Below are 20,836 nucleotides of genomic sequence, written 5' to 3'. Positions count from 1 at the left end.
CCGCTTTTACCGTAATAGCTGGAGAAGCTGCGCCCGTTAAAATAGACACACTCGGACAAAATATAACAATCCTCAATATTTCATCAGTTACAAGTCTGGATAGGATAATGTCTGGATCCAGATGCGGACCGCGGTTCGTCTATTAGTGACCTCTGCTCTAGGACAAGTCAACAAAAAGAGGACTGCTAGCCATTGTAAACAACATTCATTTTTCAAAATGGCTTTACAAAGGTACACATGTGTTCCACAAGTTCCAAAAACAACAACAACAACAAAAAACTAATCTAAGTTTCTACTTCAAATCATTCATTTGCCAAATAGCAGAAAAGAAATTGAAAATATACAAAGCTGGACCTCAAAATGTTCCTAAGTGTGTTTACCTGGCAGTGACAGTCAGGCTAATCAGTGTTACAGTACTTGTTATCGTGGAGCTGCAAGTGTTAGAAATGAGCTCTGTTGCTTTGTTCTGATGGATTTTTAACAAGCATCTTGGGTCTGGCTCCACACTTAACTGAGTCTGATAACAGGATGGAATGCATTGCTGCAGATGAGCAAAAACATCTGGCATTTTAATGTGTGGTTCTATCTACTGGCTTTAATGCCAATGAAACTACTACAGCTGTATACTGGAGGGAGCTTCAAACCAACCATTCACACATTTGTAAATTAAAACCGTTCAAAATAAAAATTGATTTAATTTGTTTTTTGCATTTCAAATAGAATCATTATACTGTGGACTTTCCATGCAATACAAAATGAAACATTGTTATTCTAGTTTCATCCCTGCGCCCCAAACTGAAGGAAAATAATTTGGTATTCATACTCAGCAAATTATACTGCAGTGTAAATGATGTATCAACAAGAGCTACCACATAGCAACCAACTCAATACCCCTCCTCTTACGTTCACCTTCCATATGTATAAGATAACCTATGTTGGCTGCGAAAGGTCCTCTCTAGAGCCAGTGTTTGGTTTGTCTGTTCTGGGCTACTGTAGAAACACAACATGTTCCTGATTCTAAGATAACAGAAATACAACAATTCTTATTTTCAAGTGATTAAACACTAATTAAAACATACTAATGAATATTATATTCCATTTCTCCCAAGTCAGTTCCACTAGATGCCACCAAATTCTACACTTTGCACCTTTAAGTCATTCACGAGCACTAATTATGTCAATTGAAAGCTAAAAATAATCATTTGTGTTCACATGCTGTTCATGTGAGAGTATGATCCATGCACACTAATTATTCTTCCCCCTTCATGACACCAGCTTGTCTCTGTAAATTCATATTTTTGCCATGAGTGTAAGCTTGACATGACATGTCAACATAGCAGTGCCTATATACAGTATGTGCGAGGTTGTTTCATTATTTCAGTTGGTCTCTCTGTGTCTGTTAGAGAAATAATTCACTCTGCCTTGACTTGTGTTATATATGCAACACCAGTCATCAGACCTCAACCCCATGAAAGGGGTAGAACTGCAATACCAAAACCACTGACCAATCAGATCACTGGAAAACAGATTCACCATTCCTACAGGATCCTGACATGGAGAAAAAAAACCTGAGTTTACAATTAAGTGAAAAGTTTAAAAAAAAAAACCAATATATATTGTATAGGTCAGTAGAATCATTGTGTAGTTCCAGGTTTCTATTTCCACCATCATTTTAAGACAGAGCTTCTAACAAATTCATGACTATTTTCACTGCATTTTAAATGTGCAAAGTTTCTTTCATCTCCGGAGTGACTGCTGACAGTGTCAATTATTTTACACCCTGATGCTATCACTGCTGCTCCGAATAACAATACACCGTGTGATGATAACTGGAAATGAAAACTAAAGTCTCTGTTGTCTCTTTATTCCAAAAAAAAACAATAAACACACTGCTAATCCCCCATTATTATAATGATCAGATAGACCGCATCAGGCATTTTATGTGCTTCACATATTTAGAGTTTGTTCAACTAAAAAAGCAAAACATAGTCACTCTATACTAAATACATAATCATTTCCAAGACATAACCTTGCTTTTAATACTTGGAAATGATTTCTAGTGTTTGTCTTCCTTGAATATGACTCTTTGTCTCAACAATCATGTGTCTGTTATCAACAATACCAAAACACTGTGGAGGAAGTTTGGGTGGTGAAGGGAGCTGCAGTAATAAACTGCATTGGTTTGAGGGTATCAGTAATAACAGCTAGTGTAACTATAACTACACCTGTACACCTAATTATGACATGCTACCTTAACTGTATTGTTTATAAAGTTATGGTCACTGCAGTCAATATCTCATTGGGAAAACAATGTTTACACTTAACCCTTACATGCTGTTCATATTCTGATTCATAATTGTCTCTACACCAATTCACATTCATAAATGCCCCATTAGTCAAGTGTTTGATTAATCTTTCTATTTGACTAATCTTATGGAAAAAGACATTCATAATCACTATGTTATGGTCCAGGAGAACATCTTACAGAATATGATGAATACAACATGTTTGAATGCTGAGTTTTATTTATTTTATTTAAGAGACACAGGTCAAATTTATAAAAATGTGTATTGTGTATCAGCTGCTTAAAAAAAAAAAAATGCATTTCCTTTTTTGTAGGAACATTATGAAATGTGTACATGATGTTTTTACAGCTCTCAAATGTAAAAACAAAAGTGGGTCAAATTTGACCCTGAACAGTATGTAAGGGTTAATCTTATTACATTGAAAAAACAAAGATTTCACATTGCTTCTTTTCGGTTTAGTATGTCAAATGTATTATTTATTATGTATTATTTTTCCTGATTTAGCAGTGTGTGAAACTTTTGTCTGAATAGTTAAAAAATGTATGGAGTACACATTACACTCTGACTTTAGCATTATAATTAGTATATAAACATTTAATAAATGCTTTATCACACACTACAATGTAGAAGCAGACATAATGATATGTCCAGAGTGTTTATTAACGTACAGCATTTGTCAACAATGATAACTTATCCTAAGAAGACGTTATATTACAAATGTGTGTCATTATATGTATGGATCTACACAGCAGTATACACTTATAGGAGCCCATAAAGAAATACATTCATTAACTCTTACATCTGCTAACAGTGTGTTATCATTACATCTATATACTGGTTATGGATGCTACATAAGTATGAATTCTGGTTGGTTTATCAAACTTCTGGCAGGTGGGTTGGAAACAGAAAATAAACAACTTAAGTTGCACAACAATTGTCTGAACTATCCTGTATGTGTGCACATTGTTTAGGTGCAACGCAGAGAAGCTTTTTATATAACTCTTACCCTTGAAAATGATGCATCTGTCAAACGCTGCAGCTAACAGTAAAATATGAGGAGGTAGCAAATATAGAAACGACTCTAAAGTCCAATTAGCAAAGAAAATCTCACCAGCAGATCCCCAAAATACTAAAAACATGAGATTCCGTGTCTCCATTTCCAAGAAAATGCATCACTGCCAGTTTGCCTTGTAGTTTTTGTCAATATGCAGAACACTACATATTCTCTCAATTCTAATTAACTGATTAATGACCTTTTAATTACATAGTAAAAGGCAATACCCAGGGAAATAATATGTGGCCATTCAGAACAGAACATTTAAACTTGTATATAAAGATAATAAAACTAAAGAGAGAAGAAACAAAGGTAATCATGAGGGTGATTAACTGATAATGTTTCTTGGAGTTGATGGCAACATGATCACCTATTTAGTTTTAAGTATCTCATTTTGAATGTTCTTTTCTTTAATTGTCTCATTACTTTAGCAGACCATGAGTAAAACCTTTTTTTAGAAACCTAGATTAAATGCCAAGTAAGGTTGTGGTTTATGATGAATATGCTTGTGGTGTTTAAACAGGACATCACGGCCAATTAATTTGATATTGTGTGTAATGGATTGTAAGGAATTGTTGGAGGTCAGACTGGGTCACTGAATTGATGTCATCCAAGAGAGTTAACACTAAAGAATTAAAACAAACAACTTCAAATCGCTGCTTTATTTTCAGCTTCTTAGAATCTATCTTTCTTTCTCTCTTACCTTCAAATATTATCTTCTCTATTGCCTTTGTTCTTTAATTCCTTCATGTCTCTTCTGTCTGTCTCCATCAGGTGATTCAGACCATCCGAGCCGCGGATCTGGACAACTTTGCAAATGGAAAGTTTTCCTTCTATGTGCCTCCTGAGCATCAGATGAATCCAAATTTTACCGTGAAGGACAATGGAGGTAAGACTCTCAGCCAGTGGACAAGCTGTAAAATATGTGCAGATATTATTATTATCTATATTTGACTGTTATGAAGATACTGTAGACCAGTAAATAGTGAACATTTTTCAAACACTGGCAGATTGAAATACGATGGAGCATGCATGAAGAGATGCAGAAGTCTTGCCATGTGGTACACAACCACCAGATGTGTAGTGCCCAGCAATGCATACCCTAACCCTACTCTAAATTTAATTGTCCACAAAAACTCATTATGTCAGTGCTGCTACAGTTATCACAAATTGACTCCCACACTCTACTATAATCTATGTACAGCTTAGTAGCTGTACTTTTTATGATACATCGTCACAAAGTGCATTTACACCCATCGCTCAGCTTTCCCTGTCATGTAAGTGATTATATTGTAAAAAGAAAAAAAAAATCACTTTCACTTTTGGCTGCCCGCAAATACTGAATTGCCCTGCTGGTATCACTGTTGCATCACATGTGAACAACTCAACTGAGCCAGTTGACAACCAGCCTCATGACACCACTTACTCAAGATCACTAAAGTGAGGTTCAGTGAAGCCATGTAACCCAAAGAGAGCCAGACTACATTCAGACAGATATGAGCCCTGTATGAAAAAACACAGCTTTCTTATCCATTTGCTTCCTCCAGCACAACAGAGGTGCTGGAGCAAAAAAGCAAGTGCAAATTTCTGCTAGATGACTCTGTAAATGTCAGCACTGTAATTTACTGTGTTTTTCACGATCATGGCGTTGTCACGAGTGTCGTTAGATCCTCCCGTGCAGGTTTTTGGCATCTCATTAACCTTCCAATTCCCGGATCTTTACTTCAACTGGACTTCTTGGATTGCATTTCATTGTCTTGCAGCATGCTCCGCCCAACGCAGGGCTGATTACCTTCTTAACCCTTACATAGTGTTAGTGTAAAGTTTGACCCATTTTGACATTTGACAGCTGTAAAAACACCCACAATGTCTTTTAATCTGAAATTTGATGACTTTTTCTAAGGTGGCCCAAAATGCACAAAACTGCTGCTGTTCTCCATAGCAACAACATGTACATCAATTATCATGATGGTTTTGCATTGACCGTTTATGCTTGTGGGATAAGAGGCTCATCCACATATTTTTAACCCTAACACACTGTTCAGGTGACCTGTTTTGACATTTGACAGCTGTAAAAAACCCAAATGTATTTTACTCTGAAATGTGCTTACGTTTCCTAAAGTGGCCCAAAATACACAACAATGAAAATATTTAAAAATGTTATAGGTGCTACAAATGTTTGTCCATTGAGGCTGTTCTGGGTCAGATTTGAGCTGTATCTATTGACATGTGTTTTAGTGAAATGAATAGTTAATAAGTTTTAATAAGATAGTAGTTATGTTCCGTAAAGTTCTTGTCATTTTCACTTTCAATATAATACATTTACATCATTATTGCTATGTTATATTTTCATATCTTAGGTAAAATAGGACGTGATATTGTGTGATAGGAGATGTTTAGTGATGTAAAAGCTAAAAAATACACTCTCTCTGCTCTCTGAAACAATGAATCAAGGTTTAATCACATGTATTGATCAGTCAGATCCACTATTGATGCTTTCTAAACACATCTGTGGTTCAACATTTGGTATAGAGGGGATATACTGCGAGGGTGTAGAATATGAACAGTATGTAAGGGTTAATGCCCACCAAGTTGAACTTGCTGGATGTTGTTGTAATAGCAATCAATGACAAAGTGTTTGATAAGAGAAGTATAATGCAAAACTTGTGGAATGTCCAGTAGTTTATGTTTAGATAGATCCCTGCAGGCGTCTGTTCATCTACTTTTGCCCACAGCACAAGTTTAAAACTTGGCCTTGTGGAATCCAGTCTGAAGCGTTACACTCTAAAGGCCACTGTGTACTGCTGTATGACTCACATTGGATGTTGCTAGTCACCTGGTAGCTGAGCAGCATATGAATGAACATCAGCTCAATGAAACATCTGCCAATCTATGAATGCAATCATGACTGCTGGAACATCCTGCTCCCTCTGGCACTATAGTTCAATTGGTATAAAAAGACTGTGTCAGGAAATGCTGTATAGTTTTGTGAAATGTCATTCATAATATCACCTATTTAAATGTATTAAAGCCTCATATTATATCAAGTCTGGTATCCAGCAGTTCCGCTCCAATTAAATGGTGCTATACCTGCATCATCACATTCTGCTGGCATCAGTATCACAGCTGAGTCTTGTTTCTTTGCTATTTGGTGGAACACGTATCAGCACCGCTACCCCCGCCCCTCCTCACTGCCCCCAGCTTCCCCTCCCCAACTGAGATACTGCTTTAATGTCCAAGAGAAAAAGCTGTGGTGCTGTTGTTGCCTAGGATACCCAGCTGCTGGAGTTTTCTGTTTATTTTCCCCCCGTCTCATTTAGCTTTTTGATTTTATCTCTCCTGAATAAATGGGGAGGGGGCAGGTCGTCCTTTAGTTTTCAGGTACGTGTCAGCTTGTGTGAAGTTCTCTGAGCTCTGGTCTTCTGTCTTTTTTTATGTGGCCTCACCCATTTCCTCTCTGCACCCCCCCTCCCCCCACCTCCCACCCGCCTCTGGGCCCCTTTATATCGGTCTCACTTTCTCTCTGTCAAATTCTATTCTCTTCTCCATCTTCCACTGTCTCCTCCATCTCTGCTGGTGTAATTGCACTGCTTTCTGTGGTTGACCTGAGACAGATACAGGACTGAGGAGAGTTGACAGCAATCTCAGTAATGAGACACAGTGACAGGTTTCGGACAGGGAGGTTGGACAGCGGTCTGTGAGCCAAACGCTTCAGGCCGTTTGTGTTGTTGTTGTTGTTGTTTACTTGTGTTTCCATAAAACACAGAGTCTGGCTGCCTCACCGCATTGCAGGTATTTATTTTTTTTCTTTTGGCTCCTGAGCAAACATCATAAGCCTTGTGACTTGATATTATAGCTGAATAAACATCTTTAACATTCACATCACCATAATGTAAGGTACTGTATTCAGCTAGTTGGAAAAAAAAACTCCCTTGAGATAGTTTCAGATTTTTATGTTTGGACTTATGGGATTTGTAAATCATTATGGGACCTATTTTCCCACGAGCACAACAGCCTCTCTGGTCCAAACACAGTCTTTATGCAATTTTCCCGAGGCACAAGTTCGCTTTTGTTTTTCTGCATCTGTGCCTGTTTGGTAATTTCCGGGCACCAAAGGAGCGCACTTGTACCCCTGTGATGACAGAATGGGTTCAGGATCAATGGTAGTTAAAGCTGGAGTGCAGGATTTTACGTCATAGGCTCCGCCGTATACTATACTATATATGTCTATGTTCCAACACGTTATGTGCATTAGGGAATGGCCATACCTGTGCTATGGGAATGTAGGTGTGAGGAAACATAGGACCTCATTTGGTGGAAAATCACTTGAGGGAACATAAGGCTGAGGGAACATAGGAATGACCCTGTATACTCTGATGCTACTGTTGTGACTGGAAAACATTTGATAAACTTTAGTTGAGCCTCACACAACTCTGCTAAATGACTTATTTTAGTATTAAAATTTAATCCATTCCGTCTAAAAGTCTATTTTGTATCTATTCAAGTTAGCAGAGAGTTAATTGGAAGTTACTAACTGACTGACTGACTGACTGCAGTCAACAGGGTGCACAATAGAGTTATCTTGTCAATACATCTATGTAACTTGTAGTTCATCTTCAATGAGGGCAGCAGTAGCAAACATATGTTGATTTAATGACTAAATAGTTTCCTTTGCGGGAACAATGTAAAGTATACTGTGAACTTTCTACACTGTGGAGCAGCAAACTCCAGCAGTAACAGAGGAGACCCGCCGGTCAACACACACTGCAACATTAAATAACCTACTCTGAGGTGAAGAACAAAACTCTGTGCTCAGTCTGTACAGAGACCCTAGTAACTCTGTCTTGCTTTATTTCACCCTTTCTTACATGTACAACTTGTACAACATGTACAACTTACATGTACTTCTGTTCAATGTGGAGCTTTTAATTATTATATATTGCTGGATAGTTTAATGAAGATTAATGCATCATAATGTGTTTGTTATATTCGGTGAGTAAAAACTGACTAACTTAACTAGTAACATTTTATCAGTCAGGTAAATGTAGTGGTACAATGTTTTCCTCTGAGGTAAAAGTGGAAGTATACAGTTGTGTGTTTCTAAGTGCTTTCGGGATCTTTTTGTAAGTTATTTTGGGATACAATGAATTGAAATAGTAACATAATTCAATATGTTTCATGATACAATACATGATGTATTTGGATTAGCTCTGCGACAAAGTTTTACATTTTTTCATTTCACAGACACCATCAGCCAACCCAGACTTAGTTTCAAAAAGCCCAGTATATAAAATGAAGCTTTTATTTGTTTGTTTTTGTGTTTTGCTTTCAGTGGAAAGAGAGATTACAATACTGCTGACATCTACATGTTTGGAGGAAGGCCTGCAGTGCTTGGGTTACGGTTAGGGTTGAAAAGAGCAACCTGTTCTCACTCAAGCATATGCTACTATTCACACAAGCCTGGAGATATTTTGTATCTTTATGATACAAAATATATGTAAATAATGAAATGGTAATATTTGAAATGGGACATAAAGCGTGAAAAAGGAAATATGGACTGTGCTATGGACAAAGAAATGAAGTGTATGAAATATATGAAAGTAACAAGAGTCAAAATGAGAATTAGTTAAAGTAAGTGCAGGAAATAAATTAGGTATGTGAAATGTAAAATCCAGTTTGACACCTCAACTTTATGGCTTATAGTTAAACTAGTATTATAATGTTAAATCTGCAATGTCAGCAAACAACTATTTGCTATGTGAGGATATAGTGGAGTAATGGCGACCTGAGCAGTGAATGAAGTCACACTCCCTCTATGTGTGTTGTTATATGAGCTTCTATCTCTCCCGCTGCTTGTGTCTCCATGTCCTCCACATCCATTTCCAATATGGTGGTCACGTCACAAACTTTCTCCAACTACAGCTCAACAGTACACTACAAAATGTTTCTGTAAGCAATAGTGGTGATAAATAGGCGATGCAGTAACAGAATATCGATCCATATTTGATCAGTACTGCCAAGTTTGACAGTTTGATCTGAGTTTTAATGAGCTGTCAGTTCAGGGTCTGCTTTCTTTCTTTCCCCAACATATTGATTAAACCAGCAGTTTTCAAAGTGTGTTGCGTTCTGCCCTGGGGGGCACCGGAGAATTTCAGAAAAAATAAAGGTAAACATCTCGTTAGCTTACTGACAATGCGCGCTGGTAAAATGGATCAATTTTGTATACATACAGTGAGAGAGGAGAGACTGTGGAGCAGGCAAAAACAGAGGATGTATGACAATGATTATTTAAAGTTTAGATTTTCATTTTATGGTACTGATGATGCTCTTCTGCCACAATGTGTTATTTGTATGATGCTAGCTAATGACAATATAAGACTACGTAAACTCCGCTGTCATATGGAGAACAAGCACCCAGGTTTTGTGACGACGCCATGGAATAACTACCGTCACAGAGGAAAGTATGAAACATTCATCACCATAATTGCAAAGGCAACTGAAGCATTATATGACATGGTGTTACACTTAGCTAAGGCAAGTAAACCCCACAACATTAATGAAACACTATAAAAATTCCAGGGAAATTTTGAGTGCCACGGGGCTGCTGCCGGAACGAGTACATGATTTATTTCCAGTGTTAAAAGTCACCCTGATCATATTCTGGTTTCAAGTATGAAGTACATCTTACTAGTCAGTATCAAGTGTAATGTGCTTTATTCTCAACTTAACATCCTTGAAATATTAATGTTCATCATATTTAAGCATAAATAATATATATTTAAACTAATTAATTAAAGTCTACTTCATTTTTTCACAGACAGGAACATCACTGTTATGAAATTATTAAGTAAATCGTATCATTAAGAGAGTAGATTTTATTATACTTTTTTATGACTGGAAATCTGCTTGGAAATTGACTGGAAATAAATCATGTACTCATCCCGGTTCAAAAGTCACCCTGATCATCATATTCTGGTTTCGAGTATTAAATACATCTTACTAGTCAGTATCAAGTGTAATGTACTTCATTCAACTTAACATACCTGAAAATATTAAGTAAATGTTCATCATATTTAAGCATAAATAATATTTATTTAAACTAATTAAAGTCCCTGTAAAGTAAGAATAAATGTATTCTGAGTTTGACATACCACAGAAAAGTGTGTTGTTAACATAGACTGTATATAAAATGGACGTAACATCCGTGACGTCACCCATTGGTTTGTGGACTGCTGCTTGGAAGCCAATAGTATCGGATCTGGGCAGCGCCATCTTGAAAATTTCAGGTGCATGCCGGGTAAAAAAAAAACACGGATTCTACTTATATGGGCATCAGGAGGAGCATGAGGCGCCCTCCTGAACCTGTGAACCAATCAACCTGTCAATCACGACATAGCCACGCCCTAATGCATACCCTGCTTTATCGTCAAATATAAAATCAGGGAGGCCAAAATTTCACAAATGAACATCATATTGCATTGAAGAAGGCTTTATACTAGCGATTGAGACCATAAACACATTTTGAAAACGTTTACTGAGAGAAGTGAGAAGTTGGTGAATTCTCCATTGACTTGTATAGAGACGGAAGTCCTTTTGACACCAAAATGGTCACCCCCTGGTGGCGTTTTGATAGAATGCAGTTTTAAGTTACTTCCTCGTTGGCATCATTTCAGAGGACCGGAACTCCCCGTCTGGTTGTTAACCACGCTGCCAAATGTGAATGATTTAAAAAATCGCTAAATATGTGAAATTAAGCTTCAAAGTTGTGTAAAAATCAGCCTCTGTCTCTGCTCCCAAATGCTGTGGTAGTGCCCGCCGAGTTCGCTGAAGCCCCACCCCTACCGAGTGTCACGTGTCAATCAAAGTCACCACCTCTACCCTAAACATGGACGCTATTGCTGAGAGCTAGCTCAGTTAACTGGCAAAACAGACAGGACAGGAATTAGCCAATCACAAAAAAGTAGGTCAGTTTCTACCCAGCAACAGGCTGCCAAGGACAGCAAAGGCTCTATATTTGCTACGGCGATTTGAGAATCTGCTTTATGGAGTTAGATTTGTTTCATAATGATGTGTGTGTGCAGATCGACAATCTGTGTGTAAATGTGTAATCTGTAAATATAAAAAAATGGCTGATTGATACGAGTGGATTTTCGTTCGGACCGGTGGAAAGTTTGTTTCAAAACTCTGTGCGTGTAAAAAGCAAATCCACAAGCGTAGAACTGAGATCCACAAATGTTTTTTCGATTCACAAAAAAAACTGAGTTCACAAATGCCTGTTTGAAAGTTGTAAATGTTCACAAATGCTTTACATTTATTTGTAAATTCATTTAATGTATTCACAGATATTTTTTTTATTTGTGGAATTTGTTTGTGTATTTGCGGATCCGTTTTATATTTGCAAAATATTTTTGTGAGTATACAAATCTTTTTTTTGTATTTGTGGAAGGTGTTTATATTTACAGATTACACATTTACACACAGATTGTCGATCTGCACACACACATCATTATGAAACAAATCTAACTCCATACTGCTTGGAAAAAATTCTCAAAATGCCCCAGAATTTGGCTTCTGACAAGGTCCCAAACAATTGCAAACTGTGAGAAAACCTTAACCAAAAACCGAAAACACTGTGAGAGACACAATCCCAACACCTATGTCTACATTTTGACAAACAATTATTTGTCTCCTTTTCACGGTTTGGCCGTGAGCTCGAGTTAAAAATAAAAATTAAATTTATATTTTACTGCTTCTCACACTCAAGCTAACTGACGTCTCCACTCTAACTTTGAAGAAAAAGTGATTTCCACTCCTCGTTTGACTGCTCATAGTTTGAAAAGTTTACATGTTATGTAAAAACAGTTTGGTGTTTTGGAGAGGGACACACGTTTTCCTCCGTTTTAAAGTTTGAATCACATTTCTACGTGCAGGTATGAGAGAGCTAGGTGAAAAAGGTGAAATTTTGTGGTTTAAAAAAAAAATTCCCATTCATTTTCAATGGAATATTTTCCCGGTATTTTGGGAATAACTTTGGGAAAAATTGGAATTTCAACAACCCAAATAATAGCACCTCTTTCCTGATCGAGCCGCACGTTTTGATGTATATATTGTCAGGGTTTTCTCAAAGCTGCGGGAGGAGTTACGCGCCGAAATTTGGCGGAAGAATAAGAATAAGTATACAGAAGATTAATAGGCTTTGCCCCGAGGCACTCCGCCTCAAAGCTTAGCACCCGTGGCACTAGTTACTCCTCCCTGCTGCTAATGATGTGTTTGGTAATGATGGGAGAATCTGCTTCTGCCAAGCTAAATGTGATCTCAGTGTCTGACAATACCATGCAGCATAGCTTCTCACCTACACAAGTCTACCGCCAACCCTGACCTGTGGTTTTCACCAAGAGCATCTACGCCGCTCCGTCCTCTGCCTGGTGTCCTACCCCACCGGGAGCGTTACAGCAGTAGAGAAGAGCATGCTATGGGATAGCAATCTGCCTTTTAAATGAAGTTGTACTGTTAATACAGTAATTACGGCAGCCCAGTCAAATCCAAGCAAGTGCCTTTAGGCTACCGTAATTACTGTAATAGCAGCAAAACTAAACGGTCTGATTTTGTTAACTTGTTAAAATTTAGTTGATTTGGTCATTTTCTTTGATGTTTGTGCTCCTATTGTAGGTCAGTAGGCTACGTAGATAAATGGTGTCTTTATCTGTCTGTTTTATTCATGTTTGTTGGTGAAATACAATCGGGAGTCTGCACGTGTTGTTTTATTTTGAAAGTTGACTGGACGTTTTATGCCAATTCTGTGTCTGACTTCCTGTCTGGTGCGATCTGCTCTATGAAGCTAGACGTGACTTTGAAATGGCTTCTGTCAAAAATAGGCCTGCTGCAGAGTCATAGCGCTGTCGAGCGGAGAGCTGCTGCTGGGATGCTGCTGAAATGTGCTGTGGCGCTCTTGGTGGGGTCACTCTCATTAACTAGAGTGGCAGCAACCAGCACCGGAGGCTGCGACGCGGCCGTATCGCATCACTAACATCCCCAGTGGAATCAAGCCTTAACTGTGCTCAGCTAATGGTGTAGTGCGCTATATTAGTGAGTTCAGTGTCGAGGAGGAGTTTTTGTTTTGTCATCCTCTGCCAGCTCGCACTACAGCAAACAACATCTTCAATGCTTTGAATGATTTAATTCTGGAGAGTCATATTGATTTTGGCCGCTGTTGTGGAATATGTACTGATGGCGCAAGGGCAATGACAAGTTGATACAGTGGTCTGCTTAAACAGGTGCAAGCCCCCCGCTGCTGTGTCATCCATCACCAGGCCTTGGGGACCAAGAAGATCCCCAAAGAGCTGTCTGTGTGAAGTTGTGGATGAGGAAGTAAAAACTGTAAATCTAAATGAATCATGTGCCATGAATGTCCATCTCTTCTTTATCTTCTGCATTGAGATGGGCACTCACTTCCAACAGCTGCTATTGCACACTGAGGTGTGGTTGTGTGATTTGTGCACGGAAGTCCTCCTCTTCCTCTCCCAAATCAACTCCCCACTGGTGCAGCACATGGAGGACATGAACTGAGTTGCGATGTTGGCAAATCTTGCTAAAATCTTTAACTACAACCATACTGAAATACTGAAACATACTGAACACCTCTCTGCAGGGCAAAAGAGTGGCATGTCTTCTCGGTAAACAATTGAGTCTCTGGATTCAAGGAAAAGATGGACCTGTGGTGTTCTTGGGTCTTGGTGGAAATGTTCCCAACCATGGAAGATGTTGAAGTGAGGGCAGATGATCATGGCACATATGAAGGGGTTGCATGAGCAGTTTGGAGTGGAGACCTTGGCAAATCAGTGGTTGAAAAATCCATTATCTTTCCCAGCGATGGACTGACCATGCAAGAGGAAGAGGCTCTCATTGAGCTGAACTCTAATATGGACTTGAAACAAATGATAAGTGTCACTTTCACACGTTTGGCCGTGGAGATTGAAAACCCCCACCTCTTGAAAAAAGCTATAAAAGTGCTCATCCCTTTCACCTGCATGTACCTATGTGAGTGCAGGTTTTCCACAATGACCACGATTAAAAGCAAGTACTGATCAAAGCTGAAGGTAGAGGCTAATTTATTCCTTTCTACAGCACATCCCCGCTTCAACCACCTATGTGCATCAAGACACTCATTGTTCTGACTAAAGTACGGTTGAGCACAATAAGTAGGGGAAATTGACAGTTTATTGGTCAGTTTATTTCCATCAACACATATGGAAAGAATTTACGTAAGATGTTGAGAGTGATATGAAAAGCAGCGCTGTACATGGAATACAACGGTCATTTTGTTTGGTGATAAAAGTGTCTGACTGACTTTGATGTGTTAAAAATGTATTTGACTTGAGTACAATTGCACATATAGGCCTTACAATGTGTGGTTTTGTTGAGTTGAGGTAATTTTAGTATAGGGCTATTTTTGAGTCTGTTTTCAATTTAATTATCGGACTGTGGATAATTGATTTTTAAATAACTTGTGGCTCACAATTTCAGCATAAACGTGGAAGAACGTTGGTCTGAGTGTAATGTAATATGAATGTTTAAAAGTCTTTCAGAGTGAAATTGTGTTCAAAAGAAGTTTAAAAAGAATAAACATGTTGTGTACTGCTATTTTTAAATAATGCTATTTTACAACGGTGTAGAAATAAAGATAAACAGACCTTTATGACCCAAAAGCATTTTTTCCAATATCACTGACTAGTAGAAAAACCAAATCAGTGCGGTTAAAGCAGGGGTATTTTAAGGGGCTTTTAGCTTAGCCCACATGTCCACTGGATGCAGTAAATGTAAGCATCAGGTCTGTAATTATAATTCATTGCAGTTGGTAATTATAGATGAATCCAATTTAGTTTTTCCAAATGAGTGGGCCTGGTATAGTGCATGATGGCTCACCAGTATGACTTCCTTGGATACTCACTGTGCTTTTCAACATTTCTGTTGTGAAATAAGACAGTTACAGTCAGTCACACAGTAGATAGCTAACCAATATTAAGCAGTGAGCTCCAGTGTCCCCACTAGTCCATACAATGATAGTATGCAGCAGTGTTCTTCTTCATGTACCTGCATGTCCCACCACTTTGTTTAATAACAGGAATTGTATGGTTTGTTGTACAGACTGCATTAACAGCTGCTGCAGAGCCTCTCACACTGTCTTCTGTTCCTGCTTCTGTTCTCCACAGCAACAACATGTACATCAATATTCATGATGCTTTTGCATTGACCGTTTATGCTTGTGGGATAAGAGGCTCATCCACATGAACATATTTTTAACCCTAACACACTGTTCAGGTCAAATCTGACCCGTTTTGACATTTGACAGCTGTAAAAACACCCCAAATGTCTTTTACTCTGAAATTTGATGACTTTTCCTAAAGTGGCCCAAAATACACAAAAATGAAAATATTTTAAAAAGTTATACTTTTGTATAGGTGCTACACATTTGTGTCCATTGAGGCTGTTCTGGCTCAAATTATCTCCGTATCTATTAACATGTGTTTTAGTGAAATGAATAGTTCATAGTTTTAATAAGATAGTAGTTATGAGGATTTCTTTTTATGATGTAGCAGTGAAGACTGATGGCTCTAATGGTTATATAATAAACCCCACACTTCATTTTCACTTTACATAAAATACATTAACATCATTATTGTTATGTTATATTTTCATGTCTTAGGTAAAATAGGACATGATATTGTGTGATAGGAGATGTTTAGTGGTGTAAAAGCTAATAAATACACTCTCTCTGCTCTCTGAAACATGAATCAAAACTGACCCAGAACATACTGCTAGGATGTAGAATATGAACAGTATGTAAGGGTTAAGTTGATTGTGATATATAAAGGGAAAATGTATCCCTTTGTACACATTTTATAAATCTAAAGGTGTTTTATAAATGTTAATTTTTTTTGCTGCACACCATTGTAGTCTTTTGTGCACACATATAGTCTTAATATGGATCCTATGCGCTGTTTTATAAATTAATCCCCAGAGCTGCTAGTCAAACAGCAGCAGTCGTGCACTTGACTCAGCTGACTACTGCAAAGCGGTATAGCAGGTCTGTTAACATCTGTGACTGTAATCACAGTTATTTTAAAGAGTCATCACATCCTGTGATTCAGTCATCTATCACACACACACAGGAGCTCACTTTATAAATCTGCTCATGTTGAAATTATGTTATTACCACAATCACATTTATTTTCTGTACACACACACACACACACACGCACACACACACACACACACACACACACACACACACACACACACACACACACGCACTTGTTGTATGACACCAGCTCATCTCTCCATCACATACAAGTATATTGTTGTCATTAGGTTTTATGTTTTTTTGCCCAAAGTTCTCCTGTTTTTAATACACAGACTGATATACAATGATCTAATCTAATGTAATAGCTTCTGTGAATTACACAGGCAATAACTGAGAGCTTTCTGCTGTAAGGCCACATTCAGACCAAACCCAGCAGAGCAGCACTACAGTGCAGGGGTTGGTAGTGGTAGGGGCTATTTGAGGTACTGGTGAGACAATGAAATACAATCCAGGAGGTTGAGTTGCAGTTACAGATGAATGCATTTAAGGACATGTCAGAAGCCCAAACAATGTAAAGCGGTCTGTAAAACTCACAAAAATGTTTCATTTCAACGAAAGTGAGGTTAACAGTCAAATATGGCTCCACCAGGAATGAACGCTTGCGTGGATGATATTTATGACACTTTCACTCCCAAATTTCCTCCTCACAACCTATTCTCTTCCTACTTTCTTTTCTTTCCTCTTGTATTCCTTCTGTGTTTTTCACTGACTTTCCTCTTCCCCATCCATCCCTCATGTCTCCACCTCCCTGCCCTCTCTGCCCGCCTAACAGAAACATCTCGTGTCTCACCTTTAATCCCTCTCCTCCTCTTTTCTCAGTAGTTGTTTCCTGCCATTACACTTGTGCCTTGTGTATCACCTCATTCCCCTTTCTCTCTACCCCCTCCTCCTCCCCAGTCAGTGGAGAATCAATAGTGCTGTTGACAGCAGACCTCTCCACAACTCCCAAGCAATTATTTGTTGTTGACTAATTTAGTTTAAGTCCTTTAACCTCCCTCCCTCCTCTCCAACATCCCAGAGCTCTGTTGGTGCAGTGCACTCAAAATAATGCTGGCTATACGGAGTCTACAAAACAGCAGCTTCCTATCGAGCCAAAGTCAATATCTCTACATTTTGATCAAATGTTGAAGAATATCTATCAATAATAAAGGTGCAATTTGTACAATATGGCAGTTAATGTTAGCCCCAGATATTTTGTGAAACTGATTATTAGTGGTTATAAGCAATTTAGGCAATCTCATTTTAACCCTGTTCATATTCTACACCCTTGACCCGGTCTAAGAATCCCCTCATAAAAAGTGTCCTTACCAAATGTAGAACCACAGATGTGTTTAGAAAGCATCAATAGTTGATCTGACTGATCAATAAATGTGATTAAACCTTGATTCATGTTTCAGAGAGCAGAGAGAGTGTATTTTTTAGCTTTTACACCACTAAACATCTCCTATCACACAATATCATGTCCTATTTTACCTAACACATGAAAATATAACATAGTAATAATGATGTAAATGTATTTTATGTAAAGGTAAAATGAACTGTGGGGTTTATTGTATAACCATTAGAGCCATCAGTCTTCACTGCTACATCATAAAAAGAAATCCTCATAACTACTATCTTATTAAAACTATAAACTATTAATTTCACTAAAACACATGTCAATAGATACAGAGAACATTTGACCCAGAACAGCCTCAATGGACAAAGTTTTGTAGTACCTATACAAAAGTATAACATTTTTAAATATTTTAATTTTTGTGTATTTTGGGACACTTTAGGAAAAGTCATCACATTTCAGAGTAAAAGACATTTGGGGTGTTTTTACAGCTGTCAAATGTCAAAACGGGTCAGATTTGACTTGAACAGTGTGTTAGGGTTAAAAATATGTTCATGTGGATGAGCCTCTTATCCCACAAGCATAAACGGTCAATGCAAAAGCATCATGAATATTGATGTACATGTTGTTGCTGTGGAGAACAGCAGCAGGAACAGAAGACAGTGTGAGAGGCTCTGCAGCAGCTGTTAATGCAGTCTGTACAACAAACCATACAATTCCTGTTATTAAACAAAGTGGTGGGACATGCAGGTACATGAAGAAGAACACTGCTGCATACTATCAGTGTATGGACTAGTGGGGACACTGGAGCTCACTGCTTAATATGTGTTAGCTATCTACTGTGTGACTGACTGTAATAATATTTAAAATATTTTCATTTTTGTGCATTTTGGGCCATTTTAGGAAAAGTCATTAAATATCATATTAAAACAACAACATTTGGGGTGTTTTTACTGCTGTCACATGTCAAAACGGATCAAATCTGACCCGAATAATATGTAAGGGTTCATTCATTTTCCAACATGATCAAAATATTAAAACATAGATCCTACAATGTATTTATCTCTTCTCATTTGACCACTTCCTCTATCCAACTAATCATGCTGGATAGAGGATGGACATGATTCAAGTTCATCACAACAGCATTTTTAAAATGTTCTTTTTTAAACAATGTGGTTGAAAAGTCGTTTGTCTCAATAAGTATGTATTTTCTGAAATTTGGTTATGATTTGCGCACAATAATTTTCCTCACAATCCAATGATTTTAAGACTCTGGTACCCTTCCTTTAACATATCCCATCTTGCAAAGCTGTGCTGAGAAGTGCAGTGTTGAGTATGAAATGGTTTGTTTGTGCAGTTCTTGAGAAAGTTTAAAGCATTAATACTAGTAAGAGGGAGGCCGAAAACTAAAGAGAGAAAATGAGACTGCCCAAAGCAACGCACAGTGGCCGATACAGATATCACATGATGGATATGAGAATCACACAATCTTATTTAAGGATAATTTCACCTCAAAGAAACAAACTAACTAAAATAGAAGTAGTGTCTGTGTCAGTATGTATGTCTGTCCTTTGATTTTCTCAACAACCATTCAGCCGATCGATTTCACACTGGGGGGGGGGGTGTAAATGCTTTGTGCAGCGTCTGTCTGCAGTGTGCAATTGTTCAGATGAGCAGTTCTTGAGAGTACCAGATACTAGAGGCCAAGTAATTGGCCAATTCCAAACAGACACGTTATAAAACGGGCACCATGCTAGTCCTTGCAGTTGTGGTATTGTATATGTACTGTAGCAGCCATTGCTGTTCTCTCTTATTCTTCACTTTTCATTCATCTTCAGCCTGTGCTTCAAATAACCTGTCTTTACTCTTTCATCAGAATCTTTAGAGGTACTTACAGAGAGCTTGAGTTGAAAACCTCTTCTATTGCTTGTTTCTGAATGTAAATGATGACGTCATCTCAGATGATCTAATAGACTGATATGTACTAAAAGTAACATCAGGACACATGAAGTTAATCAACAGAAGTCATTGCCTGGTCACAGCAGAAAGTGTCCTCATGCTGGAGGCTTGGTGACAGAGAATAAAGCTCACCAAAATAGAACACCGCTGTATCTGAAAGCAAATAAAACATACAGACATTCCTCTCCACTGATAGTGATAGTAGTGATTTTCTTAAAATGAATGTACAGTATGTTCTTTTATGTATTTGGTGAGGAGGTATTAGCTCTGTCAGCAGAATCTTCTTTGCTGCTCTGAATCTCTTCTTTGAGAGTTCCTTCAAGTAGATATTTCTGACTGAATAGGATGCTTCCTTGACATTAGTGTACCATTTCTTAATCTCTTGATCATTTCAAAGTCTAAAATCTCTCAGAAATTGTCACTACTGTGTGTAAATACCACTATTATTCTTTGCAGCTGCAGTGTGAGAACCTTAAGCAAAAAGTCAAAGTCACTAACAAATCATCATAGGCTGTTTGAAACCTCTTAGATGTTACAAATAATGGGAAGTCAACAAAGATGAGTGTACTGCAGGTAGGCCTTGATAGATTCCTCTCAGGAGCAGCTCTGGTTACTAACGAAATGACTTTTCCTCTCAGTTACTCACAGGTTAGGTAACACTTCAGAAAGCCTAATTTTATATCAGTGCTACAAGTAAGAAATTCCATGGATGTCCACGGTGGGTGAATCAGACTCAGACTCATTTTATTGTCATTCTTTCACAAAGGAACATGGAAAAAAAAAAAAAAAACACAGTGCTCAGGTCCAGGTGCTAAATTAAATATATAATAGATATGTTTACTAAAAAACAACATAAATATAAATATAAAATAATCACTAAAAACTAAACACTAAACAGCCACTAAAAGTGCAACAGCATCAAGTGCAACCTCATAAAGTGCCATAAGGGAATGGACAGTTAAACCATGCAGCAATCAAGGGCACGGCATTGTTGAGGTGTTTAGCAGCCTGACAGCATCCGAGAAGAAGCTGTTTTTCTT

General features: G+C 37.9%; 1 protein-coding gene across 1 annotated transcript in view; it reads left to right on the top strand.

The window, feature by feature from the left end:
- The window catches only part of LOC133990698 (cadherin-18-like), a 198,673-nt gene that overhangs the window by 165,010 nt on the left and 12,827 nt on the right, over window positions 1-20,836 (top strand). The window contains exon 9 of the mRNA XM_062429098.1: window positions 4,135-4,249. Coding sequence (XP_062285082.1) covers window positions 4,135-4,249 — 115 coding nt within the window. The remainder of the gene's footprint in view (window positions 1-4,134; window positions 4,250-20,836) is intronic.

The sequence above is a fragment of the Scomber scombrus genome, chromosome 11 (genome assembly GCF_963691925.1).
Source record: "Scomber scombrus chromosome 11, fScoSco1.1, whole genome shotgun sequence".
In the NCBI taxonomy this organism is placed as follows: domain Eukaryota; kingdom Metazoa; phylum Chordata; class Actinopteri; order Scombriformes; family Scombridae; genus Scomber; species Scomber scombrus.
The sequence above is the reverse complement of the archived record's forward strand: the minus strand, read 5'-3'. Positions and strand labels throughout refer to the sequence as shown.